We start from the raw sequence: 27,023 nt of genomic DNA on the forward strand, positions 1-27,023 counted from the left end.
AAGTAATTCCTGATACCCAAAATTCATACCAAGTCAACCCTCAACACTAAGCTGCTACTCAAATGTTTGATCAAATTAATAAATGGTTTTATTCAATGCTCCTTGCTTTAGTAAAGCCAAAATCACTCTTTCTGCTCCCCTTTGTAGGGGGGGGGGGCTGTGGTTGTCAAGAATTTATCCAGCTTCCTTTATCTGAATGCTATTTTGTGTAGCATGGTTATCATCTGTGGAGAAACAATAATGAAAGTAAACTGAACTCTATTGCATCGCTAGATTTTTGCAGCAGAGATATCACCTCCACTATCCTGTTCCCACAGTTGCTTGTGCATGTTTACCTCCGTTTTGTTATTTCTAGTTACAGCATGTTAACCAAAGTTATGAGTTTGTAATGTCTGTTCTCATAGGTCCAACCTTGCCTGTGACCAATGTTCTCCAGTCATTGGGAAACTTACCTGGTTCAGGATTCAGCCCAATGCACATGCTCATGCTCTAACTCTACTGGTCAATCCATAGCCTCCCTAGCCTTTTGCGTATTCTTTGCTTCCCTCCCTGGGATCAATGGCAAACCATCCACAGCTTCTCTCTCTCTCCATCCTCTAGAACAGGGGTGTCAAAGTCCCTCCTTGAGGGCCACAATCCAGTCGGGTTTTCAGGATTTCTCCAATGAATATGCATGAGATCTATTAGCATACAATGAAAGCAGTGCATGCAAATAGATCTCATGCATATTTATTGGAAATCCTGAAAACCCGCCTGGATTGCAGCCCTCGAGGAGGGACTTTGACACCTCTGCTCTAGAAAATATATCTTCCTTTTTTCCTGATGCCTTACAGTCTTCTCTCACTGAAACCCAACATCCATCCAACAGCCTTCTCACACTGAAGCTTAATCCATCTTTGATCTGATTTAGAATCTATCACTCCAGTCACTGAATATTTACACTCTCAGGGGCCCATGCAGAAAGCAGGGGGTTTAGCAACAAAATGAGCTCATGCAATAGACATCAGCATATTAAAATGCAAAGTATATAGGCTTTTAGCTAATCACAGCAATGCAGACAAGCTAATAGTCTGTATGGTGATGTCTACAGTCCAAGATATTTACTGCCAGGTCTGAGGCAGCATAAGTTTAAGGCAGCAGTCTCAAACTCGTGGCCCACCAGATACTATTTTGAGGCCATCTGTATGTTTATCATAATCACAAAAGTAAAATAAAACAGTTTCTTGATCATATGTCCCTTTAGCTATAAATTACAATATTATTATTAAGACTTAGCCAAAAAAGAAAGATTTAAAACTGGAAAGAGTTTTACCTCATGCAAAATTGTAATTTATTTAATAAAACATTAACTATTTTTTTTCCTGAGGCCCTCCAAGTACCTACAAATCCAAAATGTGGCCCTGCAAAGGGTTTGAGTTTGAGACCACTGGTTTAGGGGGAGCTCCCAACAGTTTTCTATATGGTTCCAGCGCTGCTTCTTGTGACCCTGGGTACATGTGTAAACCACTTTGAATGTATACCCACAGAAAGGCGGTATACAAGCCCCATTCCCTTTTCCTAGTAGTATAGTGCTCCTTCCTTGCTACCCCCAACATAACCAAAAAGCCCCAGTAGTCTAGTGGTCCGTCCCTCCAACTCCCCACAGCCACCAGCATTACACATCCCTAGTAGTTGTGAACCCCCTCCTGACCTAGCCCCCATCCCCAAATTTAGAGAAAAAATATGTTCCTGGTGTATAATGGCATCCCAACACCTCCCCTAGCTTTCCCAACCCCCATACCTCAGATGAAGAAGCAATGCCAACTCCTGCCTCCACTACCACCCTTTTCAAAATAGCAGTGTGATGCACTATATATGGACAGTCTACCATATAAGGAAGAAATTCCCTTACATGGTAGACTGGCCCTGACAGCGCTGGAGACAGGAACAAGTGGACATTGCTCTTGCCATATTTAAAGGTATGGGAGTCTAGGGGGCTTCGAAGAGGGGTTGAGGGATCCCCACTGGACCCAACAGACTATTTTATTTAATTCAGGTTGGGCAGAGAGGGGTACCGCTAGACTCCAGTGACAATATTTTTAGTGGTGAGGGGGTAGTGGAACGCACAATATACCAGGGATGCTCATCAAACAGGAAAGGGGGCAGGTCAGGTGCTATTTTTTTATTGCTGTTTTAAAAATGTCAGTCACTGCTCACTGACAGATAGGATGATATTTTTTTCAATGAGTTGTGGATTACTACCACAATTTTAAACACAACAGTAATTTGCATGCTCATTGAATGCTGCATCCTGTGGCTAAGTTTTTGCAGAAAGCTTGCAGTAGAAGCCTTTTAACATAGTGGATCAGTGGCTCTACCATGCAGCTTTCTACAAGGGCCTCTCAGTTTGGCAGTCGTGTCAGCCAATTGCTCAGCATCCGGTTACAAAGACTCATTCTGCCTGAGCAGAGCTCTTTGTTTTGACTACCCGTATGTAATGAGTTATTTGTTTACTTATCTATAATGCACAGCTGGAAAGCAAGTCTTCCTTTTGGATTTGTTTAGTAATGCACAACATATGTTATGAGAACAGCATACCTACACTGTAGTGATTTATTGGGGGGGTTTTAAACAAAAGGCATCGGGGCCTCTGTTTCACAACATCCCTGGCTTCAGAGAACCACATAAGCACCCAGAAGACAATATGAGGCTGAATGATACTGAAAACTAATTTTTATATATCTCTTTAATAGTGAGATTATGCTACACGAGTGACTGCCTCCCACAGTACAGAGTAAAGAATAAAAGTCAGAATCAATTCTAGTGTCCATGAGAAATCTCTGCACTTGTGACACAAACCTGTGGTGAGTTCTCCCATCAGCAGGTGTGGTTAGCTGAATCACTTCATCCATAGGAAGAACATCTGAGCAGCATTTGAACACAGTGCTACTGAAGACCACTACAAGAACAGGAAGGGAGCAGAACCAATCCATATATGCTCCCCACCCCTCAGATTCACAAAACAGTCTCTGAGAAGTGCATCCATGATTCAAGGGAAGAAAAACAGGCCACAGCGCTTGTCCACAAAACCCAACCCTGGAGAGGACAAGAGGTTCAGGGAAAATAGCACAATCATCATCCTTTTCATTCTCACATAGGTTATTAATCCTGACACTTCTTAAGAAACAAACAACATGGAACAGGTATCTTTAAAATCAGAAAATATTGATTACAGATATATATAATCACATGGCATGGTTGGAGGGAATAAACGGAGGAATCTGAGAGGTACTCACTGTAGAAGTCTACAATTGCCTCACATCCAACCTTAACTCTCTTCCTTTCACTTGAGTGACTCAGGATCCAGAGACAAGTGACTCATCTTTCCGCCTAATCTATGCATCAGTTCTCTTTCATGAGAGTGATGCAAACTCCCTTATGCCTGAGTGCATGGCAGAATGCAGCCTTCTTCTTTAACCCCGGCCTCTGGATATAGCAGGTGAGCAACACTAGGTTTCTTTGTACTCTTTAAGGACCTAATTCAAATGTTTTACATCAGTTGGTGGCTCTCCTCTGGATCATCTATATGCAGTTTATATTTCTTCAAAGGCTCAGGGCAGCAAAGAAAGAAGAATTCAGTTACCATTCTGATTCAATCCTTTCCGTCTGCTATGACTAGTACCAATAATGTTAGATATTTACTGTGACTTTTAAGCCTACTTACTAGTAACCAGACTCTTGACCACTGCTCGATTTCACAAATACCCCAAATGGCCATGAGATAGGACTCCATGCCATCATCATTTCATATGACTCCACAGAAGTTGATGAAAGACCTCTATACCAATTAATTGCAATTTAGGAAAGTGTGTGTTGTTAAAAGGAGAAAGACATAATCCACTGTGTTAAAAGGAAGGAGAAAGACATAGCCTATATTGTGGGAGGGCACATGGAGCTATAAAAAAACAGTAGTCTAATGTGAAGATGATTCACCTTGAATAGGGTTTGCTCAGCCAAAGCCCAAATCCAGGAAGAGTATAGGATAACACCTCCTATACAGAGGTAAAGTACAAATAGAGCTGGGGTTGGGGGAAGAACAGATTTTAGGATGAGATGGAATACAATGCATAGAGCTGGGGTGGGCAGACACTGCTTGGTGAATAACCAGACACTGTTGGTGATGATCTTATGCAGTATGACTCTGGTTTTTAGGGGCACAGATCAGCAGCTTGCCCACCCAGTGCTGAGGTTAAGAAGCTCTCTGTGCCACAGAAACAGGACAGTAACAACTGGAAAGTCAGAGCCGTTCAGCAGCAGATCAGGCTGTAGAAGGGATGTTCAGCCATTCTGTTCACAAGTAGCTGCATTGCCTGCTTTTACGGCTTGTCTCACTTTTCAGACAGATTGAGCTGGAGAGCCTAGCTCCTCGCTATCCTGATATCCACACAAGCTTTCGCACTCTGAGGGCTGTGCAGCCTCCCCATGCTGCAGGTCGTTCAACTCTTTCACACGGCCTGAGCAGCCAGGGCTGTCATGCAACAGGTGGAGTTCCTCCTCACTCTCCTCTCCCTGCACTTGGCAACGGCACACTTCAATCCCAGAATCCCCTGTTAACCGTCTATGACGAAAATGCTCTTCATCTCCTTCTTCTTCCTCTTCATCCACCTCCTCTATATCGGAGCATCGATGGCAGTCCACCTCAAAGAAATCTACATAGGAGGAGAAAATGGTCTGCTTGGAGGATGGAAATTCTTTGATGGTGGTAGGCTCTTTGGGGGCACCAGCAACATCCTGATCCTCAAGCCCGGGGCTAGCACTCAGAGTGTCAGCACTGGGAGCTCTGCTACCGCCCTCGCTGGGAGTGCTGGCGTGGCTGGTGTCCGTTTCATCTGTGATCTGCACAGAGAAGGAGGTGCTGCTGGGGGATGTGACAGTGCTGGACTCACAGGAGCAGCTGCTGTAATTCTCTGAGCTTGGTGAGGGTGTTACCACACTTGTGTCCAAGTGGGAGCGAGACCCACCCACATGGGCCAGAATGGTGCTGTAGGGTGGTGGTGGGGTGCTAGGACGATGTGCCACTTCTTCATACGCTGGCAGCTTAAATGAAGCCAACATCCCTGAAAAAGAAGAACAAAAAGGAATAAAACAGGTATACAGGGAGCTAGATCTGGCTCCACTGCAGCTCAGGGATTGTACATGATTCCTGAGTTGTTTAATATGACTGTTTTGTTATGATTTGTTGCAGGGAAACGATCCTTGATAAAGCATAGTCATGCGCAACATGTCGGACCATTTAAATATAAGATAAGTACTACTTTAGAACAAGCTGAAAAACAAAGAAATTTGCACTTTAAAGCACTCTTTCAAATATGATGCACTTTAAATATTGTGAAAATTGCCAGTAAAAATCTCATGTAAGACCAGGGAAGAGGCAACACGTTAAGCTAGCTGCTATGATTACACTTTGAGCAGCGAGTTGTGTTTCTGAGGTCTGAGTTAAGGTAAAAACTTATATAAGAAAATAAGAGTTATCTGAAAAATCAAAGTTTTTAATACTGACTTGGGAATGGTGGTTGGTTTGAGTGCATATTACATATGCACAATATCTGCCCAATTAGAAAAAAAAAGAAAAAAAGCACATACCCCTGCTGATGACAACCCGGCACACACCATCCCTGATGAACCGGCACCGTGAACCGCTCCCCCCCTAAGCCAAACCCCCCCCCGAACAAAAATTTACAGGAGAGATGCCCACTCTTTCCTCCCAGGCAATTTCCCCGCCCTCTGCTCCCCCGCAGCAGCGAAACAGCAGGAGGGATGCCCATGACCTCCTGTCACTAACTGCTCACTCCCACACCAGGCGCCCCCCAAACATTCCTTACCCTCCCCCTTTCCCCCCTGAAAAATCAGTAGGGATGCCCACTCTCTCCTGCCACTGGAGGTCCCCTGAAATCCCCCACCCCTACCTTTATAGAGAAACTGGAGCAGGATGGAAGCTCAGTCTGTCCCGCTTGCAGTCCAAAATGGTGGGCCTTTCCCTCCCTGGTGCATCATTCCATGCACGGGGAGGGGCCTAAGGCCCTGCCCATTGGGAGGGGTCTTAGGTGTCAGAGCCAATCAGAGCCTTAGACCCTTAGCCCTTAGGTTCTCATTGGCTCATGCACCTAAGTTTCCTCTCAAGGGGTGGGGCCTTAGGCATCTGAGCCAATCATGGCCTTAGTCCCCTCCCCATGCATCACATTTCAACAAGGGATCCAAGAGGAAAATGAATAAAGAACTGGCGTGGCTCACTGTAGTGGTGAAAGAAGCAATCAGAGACAAAAAGACTACATTCAAGGAATGGAAAAGGTCAAAAACGGATGAAAACTGGAAGAAGCACAAACAGCATCAACGCCGGTGCCATAAAGCGGTAAAAGGGATCAAAAGAGAATGAGGAAAAAATAGCCAAGGAGGCGAAAAACTTCAAGCCATTCTTTTGATATATTAAGGGGAAACGACCCGCAAAGGAAGCAGTGGGACCGTTGGATGATCATGGAATAAAGGGAGTGCTAAAGGAAGACAAAGCCATTGCCGATAAACTGAACACGTTTTTTGAATCTGTATTTACCAAAGAGGATATACACAACATACTAGAACCCGACAGGCTATACCCTGGAGGCAAAGACGGGAAACTGACAAGGTTGATGGTCAGTCTAGAAGAAGTATGCAGGCAGATTGATAGGCTTAAGAGTGACAAATCCCCAGGACCGGATGGCATCCATCCTAGGGTCATAAAAGAACTGAAAGGGACTATAGCTTAACTACTTCAACTAATAGCCAATCTGTCAATAAAATCGGGAAAGATTCCAGAAGACTGGAAGGTGGCGAATGTTACGCCGATCTTCAAAAAAGGTTCGAAGGGAGATCTAGGAAACTACAGACCGGTGAGTCTGACCTCGGTGCCAGGAAAGATGGTAGAGGCGCTGATAAAAGACCGCATCATTGATCACCTTGGTGGACACAATCTGATGAGGACCAGTCAGCATGGCTTCAGCAAAGGACGATCTTGCTTGACGAACTTGCTGCATTTCTTCGAGGGAGTAAACAGGCGGATAGACAAGGGTGACCCAGTCGACATTGCATATCTGGATTTTCAGAATGCATTCGATAAGATTCCACATGAACGACTACTTCGGAAGATTGCGAGCCATGGAATCGAGGGTGAAATACTCATGTGGATTAAAAACTGGCTGGCGGACAGGAAACAGAGGGTGGGGGTAAATGGACAGTACTCGGACTGGAAGAGTGTCACCAGTGGTTTGCCGCAGGGCTCGGTGCTTGGACCTGTGCTCTTCAACATCTTTATAAACGATCTGGACATAGGTACAACAAGCGAGGTGATTAAATTTGCGGATGATATGAAGTTATTCAGAGTAGTAAAGACGCAGTGGGACTGCGAAGATCTGCAACATGACATAATCAAGCTCGAGGAATGGGCATCAACATGGCAGATGAGATTCAACGTGGATAAGTGTAAAGTGATGCATGTCAGTAACAAAAATCTCAGGCATGAATACAGGATGTCCGGGGCAGTACTTGGAGAAACCTCCCAGGAAAGGGACCTGGGAGTTCTGATCGACAAGTCGATGAAGCTGTCTGCACAATGTGCAGTGGTGGCAAAAAGGGTGAACAGAATGCTAGGAATGATAAAGAAGGGGATCACGAACAGATAGGAGAAGGTTATCATACCACTGTACCGGGCCATGGTGCGCCCTCACCTGGAGTACTGTATACAGCACTGGTCGCCGTACATGAAGAAGGACATGGTACTACTCAAAAGGGTCCAGAGAAGAGCAACCAAGATGGTTAAGGGGTTGGAGGAGCTGCCTTACATCGAAAGATTGGAGAAACTGGGCCTCTTCTATCTTAAACAGAGGAGATTGAGAGGGGACATGATCGAAACATTCAAGGTACTGAAGGGGATAAACTTAGTAGATAAGGACAGGTTGTTCACCCTCTCCAAGGTAGGGAGAACGAGAGGGCACTCTCTAAAGTTGAAAGGGGATAGATTCCGGAAGAACGTAAGGAAGTTCTTCTTCACCCAGAGAGTTGTGGAAAACTGGAACGCTCTTCCAGAGTCTGTCGTAGGGGAGAGCACCCTCCAGGGATTCAAGACAGGGTCGGACAGGTTCCTGCTGAACAAGAAGTGCGCTGGTAGGGCTAGTCTCAGTTAGGGTACTGGTCTTTGACCTGGGGGCTGCCGCGTGAGCGGACTGCTGGGCACGATGGACCACTGGTCTGACCCAGCAGCGGCAATTTTTATGTTCTTATGATGCACCGGAGAGGGAAAGGCTCTCCATTTTGGACTGGTGAGCCTATGAGCAGGATGGACTGAGCTTCTGTCCTGCTCCAACTTCTCTAAAAAGGTACGGGGGATAGGGGGGGTAGCAGGAGGGAGTGGGCATCCCTCCTGCCTTTTTTTCAGGGGAAAGGAGGAGGGTAGAGGATGATTGGGGGAGCGCCTGGAATGGAGTGGGCATCCTTCCTGCCATTTTTGTCTTGCGTGGGGGGAGGTCGTGAGTGGCAGGAGGGAATGGCCATCCTTCCTGCCGATTTTTGCTAGTTCATCGGGGTTCGTTGGAGAGGGCCATCATTGGCGGGGGGGACTTTTTTTAATGGGGCAAATATGGTGCCTAGGGCAAACCTTCAAAATGCTGAATAACAATGTTCTAATCATGCACCTGATATGATACACCTGTGTGTGATTTGAGCCACTTTAAGTGGGATGATATGTGGGGGTGTCCTAATTTATTCCTTAGAATACACATTTTTGTGGATATCTTTTGTTTCATGAGTAAATCAAGGAAACATTTTGTTGTTTACCTGCAATTCAATCACTTTCTTTTCCAGAGATAAATTAAAAAAAAGATTTGACATCGATATGTGAACATTTCTTAAGAAAGAACTGAATATTTCATTGGGTGTCCTAATTACATGACTGTAAGTGTTATCTATGAACACTTTTTTTCCAGTCTGCATTAGTTCAATTGCATAAGAGATCTATATATATGCAGTATATATACTGTATTAATGTGTGTGTGTATACACATACACACACGCTGAAGTTTGCACTGGAGTGTCTGATCCTGACTCTTAAAAGACATATGGGAATCTTACATGCATATGCAAGTAATAAATTTAAACAAGAACACAGCAAACTTTCAGCTGCATATAGTCATTTTGCTTGTACACTTGGGGCCTGATTCTCTAAAAGTGCGTCCCGATTTTAGGCAGCTGTAGGCGTCCTACAGCTGTCTAATTAGCCAATCGGGATGCACGTTTTTTTAAAAAAATGCTCCCCAGGCAGGCCACCTATATTGAAGGCGAGGCCCGCAAGACACCTAGGCCCTGATTCTGAATAGGACGCCCGGGAAAGGCGTCCTATTCAGAATCGGCCTAAACTAAACCCCGATTCTGTAACCGGCGTCCATGTTACAGACGCGGGTTAGAGAAACAGGTTAGATTAGACACGGCCCGCTACACTTATCGCGGCAAGGGATCTCTCTGCCGCTATAAGTATAGCAGGCCGCGGCCCCCTGACCAGGAGGGTGCCCAAACCCTCTGCCCAAAGACGCACCCCCCCCACTACCGACCGCCCCCCCCCCCCCCCGACACTACCGACCGCCCCCCCGACATTACCGATCTCCCCCCCCGACAATATCTTTCGCTGGCAGGAGGGTGTCCAATCCCTCCTGCCCGAAGACGCACCCCCCCACCCCCGGTGCTAACAACCCCCAAACCTCCACTCCACCAAACCTGTTCTTAGATGGGTCTTGCACGTCTTGAGCCGGCAGGCACGCCTCGTCGAAATGAAGCGGGCCCGCCCCTTCCCGGCCCATCCCGCCGAAGCCTAAGGCCTGATTGACCCAGGCTCTAGAAGCCTGGACCAATCAGGCCTTAGGCATAGCGGGTCCGCCCATCCCCACTAAGTCTAAGGTCTGATTGGCCTACAGCTGCCTAAAATCGGGATGCACTTTGGAGAATCAGGGCCTTGGTTTTCCTGAAAAACTCCTTGCTCAAAAACAGCCACCAGGATCCAGCAGGAATGAGGGGTAAAATTAGAAGTGGTGGGGCTGGGGGGGGGGAAGTGGAGATAGGATTGTATTCAGGAGTCTGTCCAAACACAGATTTACTCACTGAGATCCAACATGGAAGGAGGGTAATTGCAGGCACCATGGTAAGCAATGAGGTTGATCTCGCGCTGGCGCTGTTGCTGCTGCAGGCGCATTTTGGCACGTCGATGCCTGTAGGCACAACAGCAGCTGAAGAGGATGAGCACTGTCCAGAGAAGCCAGAACCCTGAGAGAAAAAAATAAAAACAAACACACTTTAATCAGAACTAGGGGCAAACCCACACAGCTGCATTATACAAAGAGAATCTTAAAACAATTTTCACAACTCCTAATGCATACCATCCTTCAATTAGGTACATTAGAGATGACTCACTATTTCAAAAAGAGGTACAAAAGGCTGCCTTTTGTCACCCACTGTGATGAAACCTCTGAATGAAAACTTTAGTACTAAATAGATAAATAGGATAAATTAAGACCCAGATTCACTAAAGATAGCGATTCAATCGTTGTTGGCCGATTTTGAAACAGTGATTGATTCATTATCTTTTTTACATGCAAATGATTTGCAAGGAGGACTTGATTGAGTAGGTCCAGAGCTCTGAAAGTAGTGACAGGAGAAGCAGCCTCCTATTACTGCTGTCAGGGCTCCTATCAACCGCCCCCCACTGAACTTATGGCAGAAGGGATGGCCGATCCCTCCTGCCATCGGCCCCCCTCCTCCCCCACCCACCCGCAACTGGCCAAAAACTCACCCTCGCCCACCCGCTGAACACCCGCACCTAAACATATGGCAGGAGGGGTGCCCACTCACTCCTGCCATCGGACCCGGACGCCCCCTCCCCGTACCTTTAAAAGTTGGGAGCAGGAGGGGTACTCAGTCCCTCCTGCTCCTCCGGCCTCCTGCGATGCAATGCGGCCTTAGGCCCCGCCCCGGTGCATCATGTGATGCACCTCCTCTTTTGGGAGGGGCCTGATGCACCTGAGCCAATCAGGGACTTCCTTAGGGATGAGTCTAAGGAAGTCCCTAAGTGAATATTTATTTATGAGGGTGAGGACACAAATAAAAGTTTTCTATTTGCAGATATCCTGTTGTTAAATACTCTGAACTTTTTAAACTATTTCAAAATTGTTGGAGGCTGGAATGAGTTTGTCAGCCTTTCTGGATTCAGAATATTCTTCAGCATATCACCAGAAACTATGCCCATAATTCTCAGGAGAGAAAGCAAGTTGTTACTAAAAAAAAGTTTATTTCCCCTGAAGTGGGCAGATCTAAAATTAGTATCTAAAGCTATGGATACGAGGGGATACTGAAAAGTTCTCAGCCCAACCAAGAAGGGAATGACGTGGAACCATGAAACTTAAAAGTTGTTCCACATATCCACCCCTAAGTTCAATGCACTTGGCACATCCAAAAAATACTCTGATGTCTGGTCACTGAAATACTGCTCCACTGCTGCAATTACTTCTGAATCAATAGAGAATTGTTGCCCTTTCAAATTCTTTTTAAGATTTGGAAACAGAAAATGGTCAGATGGAGCAAGATCTGGTGAGTAGGGTGGATGATCTATGCACTGAAACCCCAACTACGTCAAAACATCCATTGTTTTGTCAGCCTTGTGAGCAGGTGCATTGTCTTGCAAAAAGAGAACTTCTTTCTGTAGCTTCCCTCTCCTTTTTTCTTTCAATGCCTTCTTTAATTGACACTACACAGTTACAGTATTATTCTGCATAAACTGTTTGGCCCATTGGAAGATAGCCATTACAACACCTTCCTGATTCTAAAACACTGTGGCCATGACATTTCCTGCTGACTTTTGGGTCTTGAATTTCCTTGGCCTTGGATAACCTGAGTGCTGCCATTGCATGGATTGTTGTTTTATCTCAGGATCATAGTGGTGTAACCATATTTCATGAACAGTAACTAGTCGTTCCAAAAAGTTGGCACCAACTCGCTGAAAATGCTGCAAAATCAACTTGGATGTGTCCATTCAACATTGTTTCTCGTCAGCATTCAAACATTTGGGCACCCACTTGGCTAACAGCTTCTGCATACCCGCTGCTCATGGATTATACACCCAACACATTCCCTGGATATTTGTAGTGTCTCAGCAATTGTTTTAGCTGATATTCGCTGATCTGCCAAAATCAGGCCATGGACATGGTCAACAATATCAGAAGTTGACACCGTTTGAGGCCTCCAGGACCTTATTACATCTTCAGTCTCAATCTCCATGCTGAAAGTTTGCACACCACTTTTTCAGGGAAATAGTTCAAAGAATATTTGCTCTCATAAAAGATTTTCTATTAAATATAGTGCTGTTTGGAAATTCTGAAACAATATCAAAACATAGCATTACAATTCTGCAAATTGGCACGCTGCAAAATAAAATAACACTTTTCAGCTACAGTGGCAAAATAATGCTCAGAATTTAGGAAGTTGGTGGGGCTGAGAACTTTTCAGCACTCCCTCATATATCAAAGAATTTAACCTTTTAGTAGTATGAGGCAAAATTTTCACCTCTCATTTGTAAAGACAAGGAAGATTTGCGACCTTAGTGATGATTCTTAATCTCACAGCTGGGCAAAGTGGCCTCAGTAAAAATGAGCCTCCTAGCAAGCCTAAGTTTTCTTTTTAGTATTTATTAATATTTATCAGTTGTCTCTACAGGAAATGAATAAAACCATGTACAACAATAATACTCATCTCAATAATCAGAAACAGATAATACAAATAAAACAACATTAAATCAGGAAAAAGAAAACCTACATACCCTTCTCTCCTGCAGGAACTAAATCCATCATCAGTTAGCCAACTATTCGGAGTCCAAATACATAATGCTATTACCATACTGTTACTGGTACCAGAGGTTATACTTAAGATATTGCTGAAAATAATTAGGGATTCTATGTAGACAATGGTAAACCAAAAGCCACAAAAAATCATTAAAGAGAAGCAAACTGGATGGTGAAGTAGGCCTACCGTTGTGATGTTCTTTGATACAGCCTTTCAGATAAGATGTGTATTTGACTACTCAATAATACCACAACCCATCAATAAAAAGTTTACCATTACTGATCATTCAGGGAAGCACTGAATACAGAGACAGGAAACATCAATTCCTTTTTATTTGAAAGAGGGCATTTGTGAGATTTAACAGAAAGATAGCTTCTTGGTATTTTGGGGACATAGGTTTACTTATGATACAGCCAGAATTTGTAAAAACCAGCACTTTTTTCATGTTAATAAATGGGCAGTGGTGGGTATATAATAATTTTGCCAGTTGTTGAAAGAGCTTCAAGACTGGTATATTCTGTATGAATAACTGTTTCCCGGTACTGTATGCAATGTAGTGAAGACTCGTTATACATTATGAAACTGTTGGGTTTATTGTTACTGTGGTAAAATAATTTTTTTCAATAAAAAAACAAAAAAAACAACTGTTTTCCAACATTTACACTGGAAAGCAATCTTTTATGAATGTAAATAGAAAAATAAAAAGTATCATAGGTATTACAAAAGGATACACAGCATAGCACTCATTTTCAAAACAGATAAAGGAATTAAGGTGGAATTTGTAGCTTGATCCTGTTGTTTAAAATCCACTGAACTGATCACTGCCAGGATGTCTTTGTGGCCATTTTTCTACAAATTATGCCAGAGAGACATTTTTATGCCTGCTTTTTTGGTGTTCATATTTTGGATGGTTCATTTTAGACATTTTAAACGCAAGAATATCCTTCTCACATTTTTGAATAGTAAATCCCAATTTTTTTTTCTGTACAAAAATGGCTGCGAGATGAAATTTATTATTTTTTTAAAATATATTATGAGCAGGATGTCCCAATTCTGATTTAGAGTTCTTTTTAAAAATGCCCTTCCACGGGGTTAATTGCAGTCTACCTTCCTACTCAGTATCTGCAAAGAACTGATAAAGGATGAATAAAATCCAACAAAATCATCTTTACATGCTATAATGCCCCCTGAGAATATCTAACAGCAGGAAAATTTACTAGATGCTGGCATAATAGTGAAATGGATGGTCCATCATTTCATGTGGGATTGCGATCCACAGTTTGGAAAGTGTTGATCTAACTGTAAACTGCTTACTGGAATAGTGATATAGGATCTATCAATAAAATTCTTTTTCATCTTATTTGGCTGGTTCTGGCAATGGAAAAGTTAACCTATGGTCAGGGCTTAATTTGTGCCAGAACAGGGTGTAATGGTATTCTGGCACTTGTGCTCAGGAAGTGATGTGTTCTACCCCTACCCACAGTTCCTCCATCCAACTAACTTCCTTCCTCCCATGGTTCAGCTTCTCTCCCATCTATTAAAATATTTTATTGCGTACTTTTTGACATTATAATGTAGCCTAATATGCCATTCCTTGTATTGTTATTTGAATATTTTTACTGCTGTAATTCTCTACAGCCTATGGGGACACATGCAGCTAAAATAGACTCTGACATCTCAAAATTACTGACCAAAACAACAGACATAAAAGAGTTCCGCAAAGAAATAAAAACACTACTGTTCAAAAAATATCTCCCATCACTCTAACCACCACCCAATGAGTTCCCAACCAACGACTTCGGAAACACCCATCTAAACTATCTCTTTGTCTGTGATCTAAAATGTACTGTAACTCTTCTACATTACACCCGATTTAAACGATCGAGTTGCCATGTATTACCTCTGCAAAATGCATTATCTTCTGTTATATGTAATAACTTCTGTGATAAGTATTATCTTCTGTGAACTTGAAGTATCATAACTCTTTACTGTTACTGTAATATACTCCTATCCTGAAATGTAATTCTACTGGAACTGCCCAGATATCTTCCATAATGTAATCCGCCTAGAACCTCAAGGCACAGGCGGAATAGAAATCCCTAATGTAATGTAATGTAATAATTGATCGGCACTTGGACGATCTAAAAGACAGGTCGTCCAAGTGTCAAAACAGCTTTTTAGATGTATCCAGGGACTTATTAGACCTGTGAATCCCACTGTGCACCCAGAGCTGAAAGGGTTGTTTTCGGAGGAGTGGTTAGGGTAGGATGTGGGCCGACCTAGACTTAGTTGTCCTGCAGGGATAATCGAAGATTTGACAAGACTGCCGAGACAGAACGTATACGTTGTGAGTTAGACAAGGTAAAGACACGTATATGTGCCCAAAAGGTATCCAAAGTGACCAAAGAACCACTGCATGGACAAAGTAAAGACCCCCTCCCCCATATTCACTGACCCCGCTGCAGCCCCACAAAGTTCAGAATAAAAACATACATACCTGCCTCCAGAACATCCACACTTGGCATAGGAAAGCCTAATAGAGCTGCACAGAGGTGGCTTAAGAAGACTAGGGGGTGGGCTAGTGAATCATAGAAAGGAGGACCCAGGCCCATAAGCCACTCTAACCACTACATTCATGGTTGAACAAGTGAGCCCACCAAAATAATCGCAAATCCTACTCTACTGCCATATTGATACCACCTGCAACCATAAGGGCTATTGCGGTTGTAGACAGGTGGGTATAGTGAACATAAGAATAGCCTTACTGGGTTAGATCAATGGTCCATCAAGCCCAATAGCCCATTCTCATGGTGGCCAATCCAGGTCGCTAATACCTGGCCAAAACCCAAGGAATAGCAATATTCCATGCTACCGATCCAGGGCAAGCAGTGGCTTCCCCCATGTCTTTCTCAATAACAGACTATGGACTTTTCCTCCAGGAAATTGTTCAAACCTTTCTTAAAACCAGCTATGCTACCCACTCATACTACAACCTCTGGCAATGCGTTCTAGAGCTTAACTATTCTCTGAGTGAAAAAATATTTCCTCCTATTGATATTAAAAGTATTTCCCTGTAACTTCATCGAGTGTCCCCTAGTCTTTGTAATTTTTGACAGAGTGAAAAATTGATCCACTTGTACCTGTTCTACTCCTCTCAAGATTTTGTAGACTTCAATCATATCTCTCCTCAGCCATCTCTTTTCCAAGCTGAAGAGCCTAACCTTTTTAGTCTGTCCTCATACGAGAGGAGTTCCATCCCCTTTATCAACTTGGTCACTCTTCTTTGAACCTTTTCTAGCACCGCTATATCTTTCTTGAGATAAGGAGACCAGAACTGAACACAATATTCCAGATGAGGTCTCACCATGGAGCGATACACAAGCATTATAACTTTCTTAGTCTTCTTAACCATCCCTTTTTTTAATAATTCCTAGCATCCTGTTTGCTTTTTTGGTCACTGCCACACATTGGGAGGAAGGTTTCATCATATTGTCTATGATGACACCCAGGTCCTTTTCTTGGGCGCTAACCCCCAAAGTGGACCCTAGCATCTGGTAAGTGTGATTTGGATTATTTTTCCCAATGTGCATCACTTTGCATTTGTCCAAATTAAATTTTATCTGCCACTTGGACGCCCAGTCTTCCAATTTCCTAAGGTATGCCTGCAATTTTTCACAATCCACATGCATTTTAAAACTTTGAACAGCTTAGTGTCATCTGGGTTTTGGGGGGCTCACCATGACCTATAAGGGGGTTCTAGTGAGATGTTATGTGACATCCTTTAAGGTGCCCCACTGCTCTCTTGCCTTGTCTAGGTGGCCTATCCATCACAATACTGGCCCTTCCCATGTCCAAAAGGTCTTGTTCTGAGCGTTTGGGACTAGGATGAATTTTTGGGCAAGAATATGATATAAAGATAGACATAGTGGCAGTCTGGATGATCAATGCAAGGACATACAGATAGATGATTTTCAGAAAAAAAGGATATTTTTGAGAATGGACATTTTGCCACTGCCAACTTTGGGCGACTAGCGCCTACATCCAAATTGGACTTAGATGTTTCTTTTGATTATGCCCCTCTATGTGTGACTTATTCTAACTGTATACCACTTTGAGTGAATTTCTTCAAAAAGACAGTAAATAAATCCTAATAAATAAGCAAGCAAAATGTTGTTCCAGTTTTTGCCAATTCATATGGTTTACCAAGGAATTGTCATTTATGTCTCTGTGTTTATTTTTAACTGCAAGCGTCAGATGTAACTAAGTAAAGTAGTAAAATTTGGTGAAATTCTCCGATGACAAGGCATATTCTCACAGAACCCAGTACAGACACTGCCAAGTGCACTGTCACTTTAGATCTTCAGGCATTGTGTGCATGCAGATGTCTTCCCACCCTATGTAAGCATGCGGGACAAACAGTTCTATGGAGCTGAGAAGCTGTGTCTTTGGTTTCTCCGTAACGCGTCAAACAAGTTGTTTTTGTTCTTCCAGTTATTTTATTCTTATTTTCTATATAGTTCTTAATTTCTATTGTTTATTAGTACTCTGTTTGAGTTTGATTAATTTCAGACAATTTTTGGCCCTTTTTCGCCCCAGGGAATATCAATATTTTTTGGTATATTATTCACGCAAGATACCCAAGCCTTTTGACTTCACGTCATCCATTTTCTCCCCCATGTCAAATAGTGCTGTGCTTTCAGTGAGTTCTCAGCTGCACTTCTTTTTCCTTTACTTTTTGTTTGGTGAAGTTTGATTGGTTGAGCAGGCTGCTGGCTCAACCAATCAATCTATACCAAGCAAAATGTAAACAAAAACCCCCCAACAACATGGCTCTACGATTGGGATTTGCTCAAGCTCCTGAATTTGACTGGTTAAGTGGGCAGCAGGCAGAAGTCTGCTCAACCAATCAAACTGCAGCAAGTAAAAATGGCACGTCTTCAATGAATCCCCAGCCCTCAACCATATTTCTTTTTTTTTTTTTTTTTTGCTTGGTGCAGTTTGGTTCAGAAGTGCTCCCTGTTCCACGCACAGGTCCCAAAAGACAGGCAGAGCTCCAGAGTCTCAATGTGTGAATGAGGAGATGGTGCAGGGAGGAGGATTTTAGATTTGTTAGGAACTGAGCAACATACTGGGGAAGGGGGAGCCTATTCTACAAAGATGGGCTCCACCTTAACCAGGGTGGAACCAGGCTTCTGGCTGGAACATTTAAAAAGGAGATAGAGCAGCTTTTAAACTAGAAACTGAAGGAAGGTTGACAGTTGCTCAAAAGAGTATGGTTCAGGACAAGGTTTCTTTAAAAGATATCATCATAAAATGGAAGACAGAGCATCCCGATAGTGAGGTTGCAATACAGGCCACAGTAGACCAGGTTTTCTTGAATATAGAGCAGGCTGGTTTTAAAGATTGCAAATTATCTATGCCAACTACTGAGAAAATAGATATGACAAACACTATTTGAAATGTCTGTATGCAAATGCCAGAAGCATAAGAAACAAGATAGGAACGTTAGAATATATTGCACTAAATGAAATTATAGATATAATAGGCATCTCTGAAACCTGGTAGAAGATAACAAATGAGACACTGTCATACCAGGGTACAAGTTATATCATAGTGATAGGGTGGATTGAATAGGTGGAGGCATAGCACTATATGATAAGGAGGACCTTGAATCGAATGGACTGAAAATTCTACAGGAGCAGAAACACAGCTTGTAATCCCTATGTGTTGAAATTCCATGTGTAAGGGGGAAAAGGATAGTAATAGGAGTGTACTACCATCCACCTGACCAGGATGAATGGACTGATGCTGAAATGTTTTCAGAAATTAGGAAGGCTAATAAATTGGGTAACGCAGTAATAATGGGTGATTTCAACTACCCTGATATTGACTGGATAAATGTAACATCAGGGCATAGGAGATATATTTTTTGATTGATACTGTGGAATCAAAAGGGTTGAATGGGGAGCTTGAATGGGCGTCACTGATAGGTTGAAGAATGATCCAATAGGAAGTAGGGGGTGGTAACTTTCAATGTAAATGAACATTTAAACCCTGAGGTAAAACGCACCACCATCTTTCTCTTCCAAATACTATGCAGAATCGGATGACAATGACACCCTCGGTAAGAATTAATTGAAAGATAAGGTAGTTAAATAATTTGGAAGGTTTAAATAATGTGGAAGGTTAGTGTTTTATAAGGCAGCTGAAATGTTTTCCTTCTACTTTTTAGGGAGACCCTTGATAAAGCACGGGAGTGCAAAACATGTCGGGTCGTCTCTCCTGAGTCATGTTAGCAAAAAGATAATACATATTGGCTACAATAGAGTTTTATTAGAATTTAAGAACAATATTAAAGAATATTTAAATATAAAATAGATTAGATTGGAAGCCGGTGATGAGAACAACGTAATTCTTCTCGCTGTCAAAACTAACTAGCGATGGAGTGTTGGAGCTGAGGCTTCCTTAAAACCCAGATAAAGGTTTAATATAGAGTTCTATATTCGGGACTCAAACATTGGAGAGAACATATACGTAAGCATGAATTAATGAGAGAAAGCCAACATTTCAAGGCAATGGAGGGTTAAATGACTGTGGTGGGATATGAACTTGGGCCCTCTGATTTCTCAACTACTGCTCTAACCATTACGCTACTCCTCTACCCTGTCCTAGACATTGGTGTTGCTTTTGGACATTGATGCTTTCAGGGTCAGATTTTCTGAAATGTTTTTTGTATTTTGCAGTTTGGCTACTGGAGCTTTTTCTAGAAACACAGCTGTTATTAGAAACACAGAAACATGACAGCCGATCAAGGCCAAATGGCCCATCTAGTTCGCCCATCCGCAGCATAATCATAGAATGTACATACATATGACAGATTTTACTTCTGAAATGGCAACCCTAGTGCTGACAGTTGGTTGTAGTGGGGTGGGAGAAAGATGCAACAGTAGGCGTGGTACAGAACTTGGAATGGGCCATGAGTGGAACAAGGGAGGGGTAGGGTTTGAAGCAGGGCAGGTGTCAGGTTTTTCTTTGTCAAAAAGTTGGCAACTGTATGTCCCTTTGTCACTCAAAACAAAGTGAAACCTTGCATGGGGCCTTAGTCCTCTGTGTGTCGCTGCCAACTTCTCACCCCAGATGTACACAGGACTGTGTCATTTTACTTTGTTTTGAGTGGCAGTGGGGAAACATGAAAGCAAGCCAACAAAAGAGGCACAGCAGGAAAGCTCTTGGTTCCTCCAGGCTGCTACCAGTACCAGAAGGAAGTGGCCTGGGGAGGTTTGAGTGAGTGGTCAGGGGTGGGATGGAGAGAGGGAGGTAAGATAATGGTGGGGTGAGGTGAAGAGAGATGGAATGATACTACTTTATGGGGGAAGAGAAAAAAAAAGAGAGAGATGCATTTGGGGGAAGAGATAGGTGATGCTGAATGGAGGGGGAGAGAGGCAGGGTAATGCTGGGAGACATAGATAGGGGTGATGTTGGATTGAGGGGACATAAGAGAAAGAAACAGGAGATCCTGAATGCCCAGGGCAGGACAGGATATATCAGGGCCAGATATATCACAACCTTTTCAAAGTTTCCCTGATAGAAGAAGCCTACAAGATGTTGTTTCAATGATATTATACTCCTGTCAGAGGAAACAATTTCTGGCTGGTTCAGGACTGTGCTGGTGGGGAATGTGACCAGGATGGGACATATGTACATATCTGGTGGTACGACAGGAAAATGAAGGCATATTGGTCTATGGTCAGGAAACTACTGGAGACTGACAAAGATCCTTATTCCTTTGGAGATACACATTTTTCTTTTAAATTGAGCACCTGTCAATTTGGGAATGGAGGAGAATTGTCTTATGGCACTGGTTGTTGCCCGACTATGTTTAGTTTCTCTCTGGAAGCGAGTTGAGGTCCCTACTAGAGATCAACTTCTAGTCAAGCTCGATCATATATACCTTATGTCTAAACTGACTTCAACAGACACTCAATTAGGTTCTTTCAACATGTGTGGCTCTCTTATAGTACTTGACAGGGAATCAAATAGACTGCCCCTTTTGTGCTTTATTTGCTACACAATCCATCATCAGGAGGTTTTTGCTTTGGTTGGGGGGGAGGAGGGAAAGTGGCAGGAGAACTGTTCCAACCTCTGTAAGTTTCTGTTGGCATTCAGGCTGCCTCTATTCTTGTATTTTGTTATCAATAAAGTGTTTGATATATAAAAAAGAGAAAGAATTGAAGGTTGGTTTGTAATGAAATCTGGACAGAGAGGCAAAAAAAAAAAAAAATGGAGAAAACTGGAATGAAAATATCAATACGAGATGGATGTAATGAAGGAAATGAAGAAGACAGGAAGAAAGAGAGAAAAATGACAGAAAAACCAGAAACTAGAGGCCACAATCAACGATTAGAAAAATTAAGTGACCAGACCTCACCAGTAGAATTAAAAAAAAAAAAATTTAGGATAAAGTGGTTTTGTACCTGTACATCCTATTCTAAAGGTTAATAAAGAAAAATAAAACAAATAAGTAGACAAAAATTAAACTGAAGCCAGACTCTGCACTGTGTTGTGTACTCTTGTACTGTAGAAAACATAAAAATAGATATACATTTCAAACACTGGCACATTACAAATTAAATATGGAAGATAAGGTGATAGCTTTCTATTGGACTGAGTTAATTCATTTTTCAGTTAGCTATCAGAGGCCAAAACCACTTTCTTCCAGTTAGGACAGTATACCATATTTAGGGATCCTTTTACTACAGCGCACTAATGGACTTAGTGCACACTAATGATTAGTGTACTGTACACCAAATGCCAATAACCCCATAGATATAAAATGGTTTTCTTAGTATTTAGTGCCTGCTAAATCAATGAGTGCACCATAGTAGAGTGTGGAGCAGTAGTTAGAGCTACAGCCTCAGCACCCTGAGATTGTGGGTTCAAACACTGCAATGCTCCTTGTAACCCTGGGCAAGTCACTTAATCCTCCACTGCCCTAGATACATTAGACAGATTGTGAGCCCACTGGGACAGATATGGAAAATGCTTGAGTACCTGTATGTAAACTACCTTGAATGTGGTTGTGTAACTATAAAAAGGCGGTATAAAAGTCTATAAATAAAAATAAAAGGACCCCTTAATTTGTAATATGTCAGGTCTTAAAATTTATAGCCAAAAAGACTCATATGTGAAAACCAACAGTAATTAATAAAACACTTCCACATCAGTACGATGGTATATTGATAACACAGTGCAGGCTGAAAGACAATTTTCAAACGGAGGAAAAAGCCTCAGACAAGGGCCCTCCCACCTCCACAATGGTGGAATAGCAGTGGTGGAGTGTTCACCTCACCGGCTAAAAAAACCTCCTTAAAATGAAACAAGCGCTGTGCTGTGTTATGCATAGCTTGGAAGATATTTCAAGATAGATGAAAAAACATATTCAACTTATCTTCTGTTGATCGGTACACCAAAGGTGGCCAGCGTTTCACAAGTCTGCTGCCTCAGGGTGTAACGTATCCGATCAAACTTTAATTCGGACGCTGAACGCGTCTCCTGCATCCAAAGTGATAATATGTTTTTTCATCTATCTTGAAATATCTTCCAAGCTATGCATAACACAGCACAGCGCTTGTTTCATTTTAAGGAGGTTTTTTAGCCAGTGAGGTGAACGCTCCACCACCGCTATTCCACCATTGTGGAGGTGGGAGGGCCCTTGTCTGAGGCTTTTTCCTCCGTTTGAAAATTGTCTTTCAGCCTGCACTGTTATCAATATACCATCTTACTGATGTGGAAGTGTTTTATTAAATAAAGGTCTTAAAATTTATACCTGTTTTATTCTGCACAGTATAATTGGACACACTATGCTTTCTCTGGCATTCTATTTTATGCAAAGTCCAGCTTCCCGGGAGTTCAGTTTAATTTTTATCTACATATTTTTATTTTAAGTTTGTAATTACTTATTCTGTATTTGGTGAAGGTATAGTGGTACCTCGGAATCCGAATGCCCCAGAACTCAAACTTGGAATCTGAACTATTTTTTTAAATTAAATTTTGCTCTGGAATCCGAACGCTGCTTTTGAATCCGAACGTACGGAAACTGCAAGCTTTCCCTCTGACGTAGCTTCCTGTTTCCGCCTGGGCGGTTTGCGTCAGAGGGAAACTTTTGGTTGAGCACCGCTTGCAGTTGCCGATTTTGCTGGCTATGCTGGCGAGGGCCCAATCATGCTGTCTATGCCGGTGGGGGCCTGATCTTGCTGTCTATGCCAGGGGAACCCGATCTTGCTGTCTATGCTGGTGGGGGCATAATCTTGCTGTCTATACCGGTTGGCAGGCACGATCCAGTGTGTTTACTGTTAAATTTATTTGAAAATCTGAGTTTGTTGGACCAAGGAATGGATTAATCCAGTTTCTATTATTTTCATTGGGAAAAATTGTCTTGGAACTTAAACGTTTTGGAATTCGAACAGGGTTCTGGAATGGATTAAGTTCAGATTCAGAGGTACCACTGTATATTTGTGTTCTGCATGTATGGAAGCGACCAACTATTCTGCTTGCAACAGCTGTGCAAGTTCAATCTGTATTAATCTGGCTTTCTTAGTTTTCCAATAGGTATATTGATGCTCTAATGCTCACTACAATGCAACTTTTTTCTTAGGTTGGCCCTTCTTGTGTGACCCCTGGAAATTACTGCTATTATGTTATGGTAGAATTGCTCTATGACAACCAGTAGCTACTTTCCAGATGTCCTCAATAGCTGTAGAGTGGAAATGAGCTATTGAGAATAGTCATAGCACATATGTTGTGGGCTATTAACACAGCCTTGCAGGGTCAGCCCAGCCTGAGCATACATGAAGGAGATACAGTCCGCTAGCCAAGTGAAGATGGTTCTGAGTGATATTTTTAGGGTTTTGTATTACTTTGAAATATGCCTGATACTGGATTTTTTATCTGAATTTAGATTACACCTTTCTTAGTAGCAGCTCAAGGCAGGTTACATTCAGGTAGATATTTCTATTTCCTTGAGGGCATGCAGTCTAAGTATGTACTTGGACAGTGGAGTGTTAATGACTTGTTCAAGCAATCAAGGAACAGTAGTGGAATTTGAACCCTGGCTTCCCTGATTGGTAGCCTGCTGCTCTATTCATTTGGTACCTTGTATAGCTAATACAGATGACACCTATTCCAAATGTTTGGTAACCAGCTATAAATTAAAGACAGATCTGAAGCCTGGTGGCCATTTGGTAACCTATTACTAGGCAAATCAGAAAAACAAGAAGGGTTTGGCAATCCCAACATACCACCTCCCATTGAGAGATGATGTGAAGGAGCCCCCAAGCCTTTTTTGCTGTTTCTCTGGGAGAGGTGATATACTGGGGCCACTGCGCCTCTCTTTTTGCTTCTCAGGGGGTGTATAGATGTTGAAATTTTGTTAACTGGTTCTGTTTCATTAGTTAAGGAAATATTCATAGATGTTGAAGCCAGCTATACTATCATTTCAGCGCAAAGCTTGTGATCTTGTTAACTGGTTTGGTTTTCATTGTTCTTGGATGTTTCAGACAACTGTACCATCAATTTGTCTCATAGTGACAATGACTTTGCATTGGTTACTGCCACTCCTATGTGACGGAATGGGTGACAAAGTAAAGCTTATTTTATTTTGTTGTAGGTCATATGTCTGCTGCTCTCTGCTTTTGCCTCATGTTTGTGGGTCCACAATAGCTTGCTGCTTCAGCCTCAAAATATCACTACGTCTGTATTATTCAAAGTACTTTTTTAATGGAATCTGCAGTTCTACATCACATAATCCTAGTTTGCGTAACTCTGAAGGATAGATTTCAGAAAGGTGGGAATGATACAGAACTTAAGGCAAAAGGAGACATAGCAAATGTTATAGGTGACTTTCAGAAAGAGACCAAGACATGATATCATTCAACACAAATAGTAAGCATATCAGTCTTGGTTAAGGGTATGTATTGCACTAATGTTTAGCACTTAACAGCAGCACTTAATCTAGTTGAGTTTTCAGAATTTCACCAATGCATATGAATGAGATTATTTGCGTGCACTGCCTCCACTGTACACAAATAGATTTAATGCATATTCACTATGGAAATCCTGAATATCTGACTTGACAAGGGCCGAGGTTGGTCGCAGGCAGTGTTCCCGCTAAGCTGCGCTGGCGTGCGCTGGCGCACAAAATATTACATCGCAGCGCACAAGTTTCTCGTCACAGCGCACACACGCGTCGCAAAGGTAAGGGGAGGCTGGGGGAGGAATCGGACGTCGGGGTGGGGGTGCGAGGGTTCACGGAAGTTTCGCCCCCCACATTTCGCCCCCAGCAATTCGCCCCTCACATTTCGCCCCCCACATTTCGCCCCGGCTGTGCACCCGCCCTAAGGCTGCAGTCGGAGAGGAAGTTCGGGTCAGCCAATCGCTGCCTGGCTGGGCGGAACTTCCTCTCCAACGGCAGAATTGACATCGGGGGAATGCTGGTCAGCCCGATGGGAAGCAGAGAGAGCTTGGGGCAGCCGCGGTGGTGGCTTTGGGGCCTGTTTCCCCCGATGGTTGCGGCGGTGGCTTTCGGGCCTGTTTCCCCCGATGGTGGCAGCAGTGGCTTTGTGGAGGGTAGGGAGAAAGAAAGGGGGCAGGCAGGGAGACAGAAGGGAAATAGAAAAAAAAGAAAGGGGGCATCAAGAGGAAGAAAAAGTTAGGGGAGGGAATGAGGTCTGGAGGAGAGGAAGCATACAGGCTGAAAGAAGGGAAGAAAGATTGGATGCACAGTCAGAAGATGAAAGTGCAACCAGAGACTCATGAAATCACCAGACAAGGTAGGAAAATGATTTTATTTTAAATTTAGTGATCAAAATGTGTCTGAATATATGTATGCTGTCTATATTTTGCACTATGGCCCCCTTTTACTAAATCGCAATAGTGTTTTTTAGCGCAGGGAGCCTATGAGCTTCGAGAGCAGCGCTGGGCATTTAGCGCAGTTCCCTGCGCTAAAAACTGCTATTGTGGTTTAATAAAAAGGATGGGGGTATATTTGTCTATTTATGTATGGTTGTTACTGAGGTGACAATGCATAGAGTCATCTGCCTTGACCTCTTTGAAAAAAAACCCAGAATAGGAATGATAATTAACATTTTCTCAGCGTATAGTGTGCTTTGTGTTTTTTAATTTTATTGTTGGTAGATCATTTTGACTTGGTCATTTTAAAGTAGCTCGCAAGCCCAAAAAGTTTGAGCACCTCTGAGCTAGAGCGTTAAAGCTGTGTATTTCTATTTTATCCCCTCTTTTACAAAACTGTGGAACGTTTTTTAGCGCCAGCCGTGGTGGTAGCAGCTCTGATGCTCAGAATTCTATGAGTGTCAGGGCTGTTACCACTGTGGCTAAAATCCACACTACAGTTTTGTAAAAGAGTGAGGGGTTAGTTTGTGATGACATATTCCATACTAGGTGAAGGTGTTTTCTGTGTTCTGTGTGTTCGAAAGACATGGTTTTCTGTTAGGATTGACGGTGTAGGATTGATCTGTGCTGGTCTGGCTTGTTTAGTTTTACAATGGGTGTATTGATGTACTGCTCACTGCAATATGTAAGATGCTGCCTTTTCCTAGGTACTCATGTGTGACGTGTGGTTTGTTACTAAAAATCATGTTTTTCTTAAAGATGGGGGGGGGGGGGTGCCAAAAAATGATGGGCCCCGGGTGTTACGCATTGTATATAAAGATACCAGAAAGCTGGCGTAGCAAAAATTTTAAGTAAATTGTTATTCTTCTAAGCTTTGAGTATTTAACCCTCCCACAATCTCACGGGCACTCGTTTCAAGTTTCAAGTTTATTGAGATTTTGATTTAAACGCAATATCAAATATTTTCAAAGCGTCTAACAAAAATAAATAAAACCATTTGAACAATAAACATACAAACATATCCATAGATGATTAAAATTACATAAGGAGTACAAGGATAAACTACATTTCTTTAAAAATGCGTCCTCCGCGCCTGCTCATAAATTTGTGGAGTATGTAACTTGACGCTCATGCATATTTTTTTTTGCACACACCTCATCAATCCTTAGAGGGAACATTGGTCGCAGGTGCCAAGTAGCTTTAAGAAATGCACTCAATGAAACCAGACCATT

The 27,023-nt window shown here is 42.7% G+C and overlaps 1 protein-coding gene across 5 annotated transcripts in view; it reads right to left on the reverse strand.

The window, feature by feature from the left end:
- Positions 1-2,697: 2,697 nt before the first annotated feature.
- The window catches only part of WBP1 (WW domain binding protein 1), a 61,807-nt gene continuing 37,481 nt past the window's right edge, over positions 2,698-27,023 (reverse strand). For all 5 annotated transcript variants that reach the window (XM_033954695.1, XM_033954710.1, XM_033954703.1 and 2 more), the window contains 2 exons: positions 10,156-10,317; positions 2,698-5,096 (listed from right to left, as the gene is read on the reverse strand). In XM_033954695.1, coding sequence (XP_033810586.1) covers positions 4,375-5,096; positions 10,156-10,317 — 884 coding nt within the window. In that variant the 3' untranslated portion in view covers positions 2,698-4,374. The remainder of the gene's footprint in view (positions 5,097-10,155; positions 10,318-27,023) is intronic.

Source organism: Geotrypetes seraphini, chromosome 1 (genome assembly GCF_902459505.1).
Source record: "Geotrypetes seraphini chromosome 1, aGeoSer1.1, whole genome shotgun sequence".
NCBI lineage: Eukaryota > Metazoa > Chordata > Amphibia > Gymnophiona > Dermophiidae > Geotrypetes > Geotrypetes seraphini.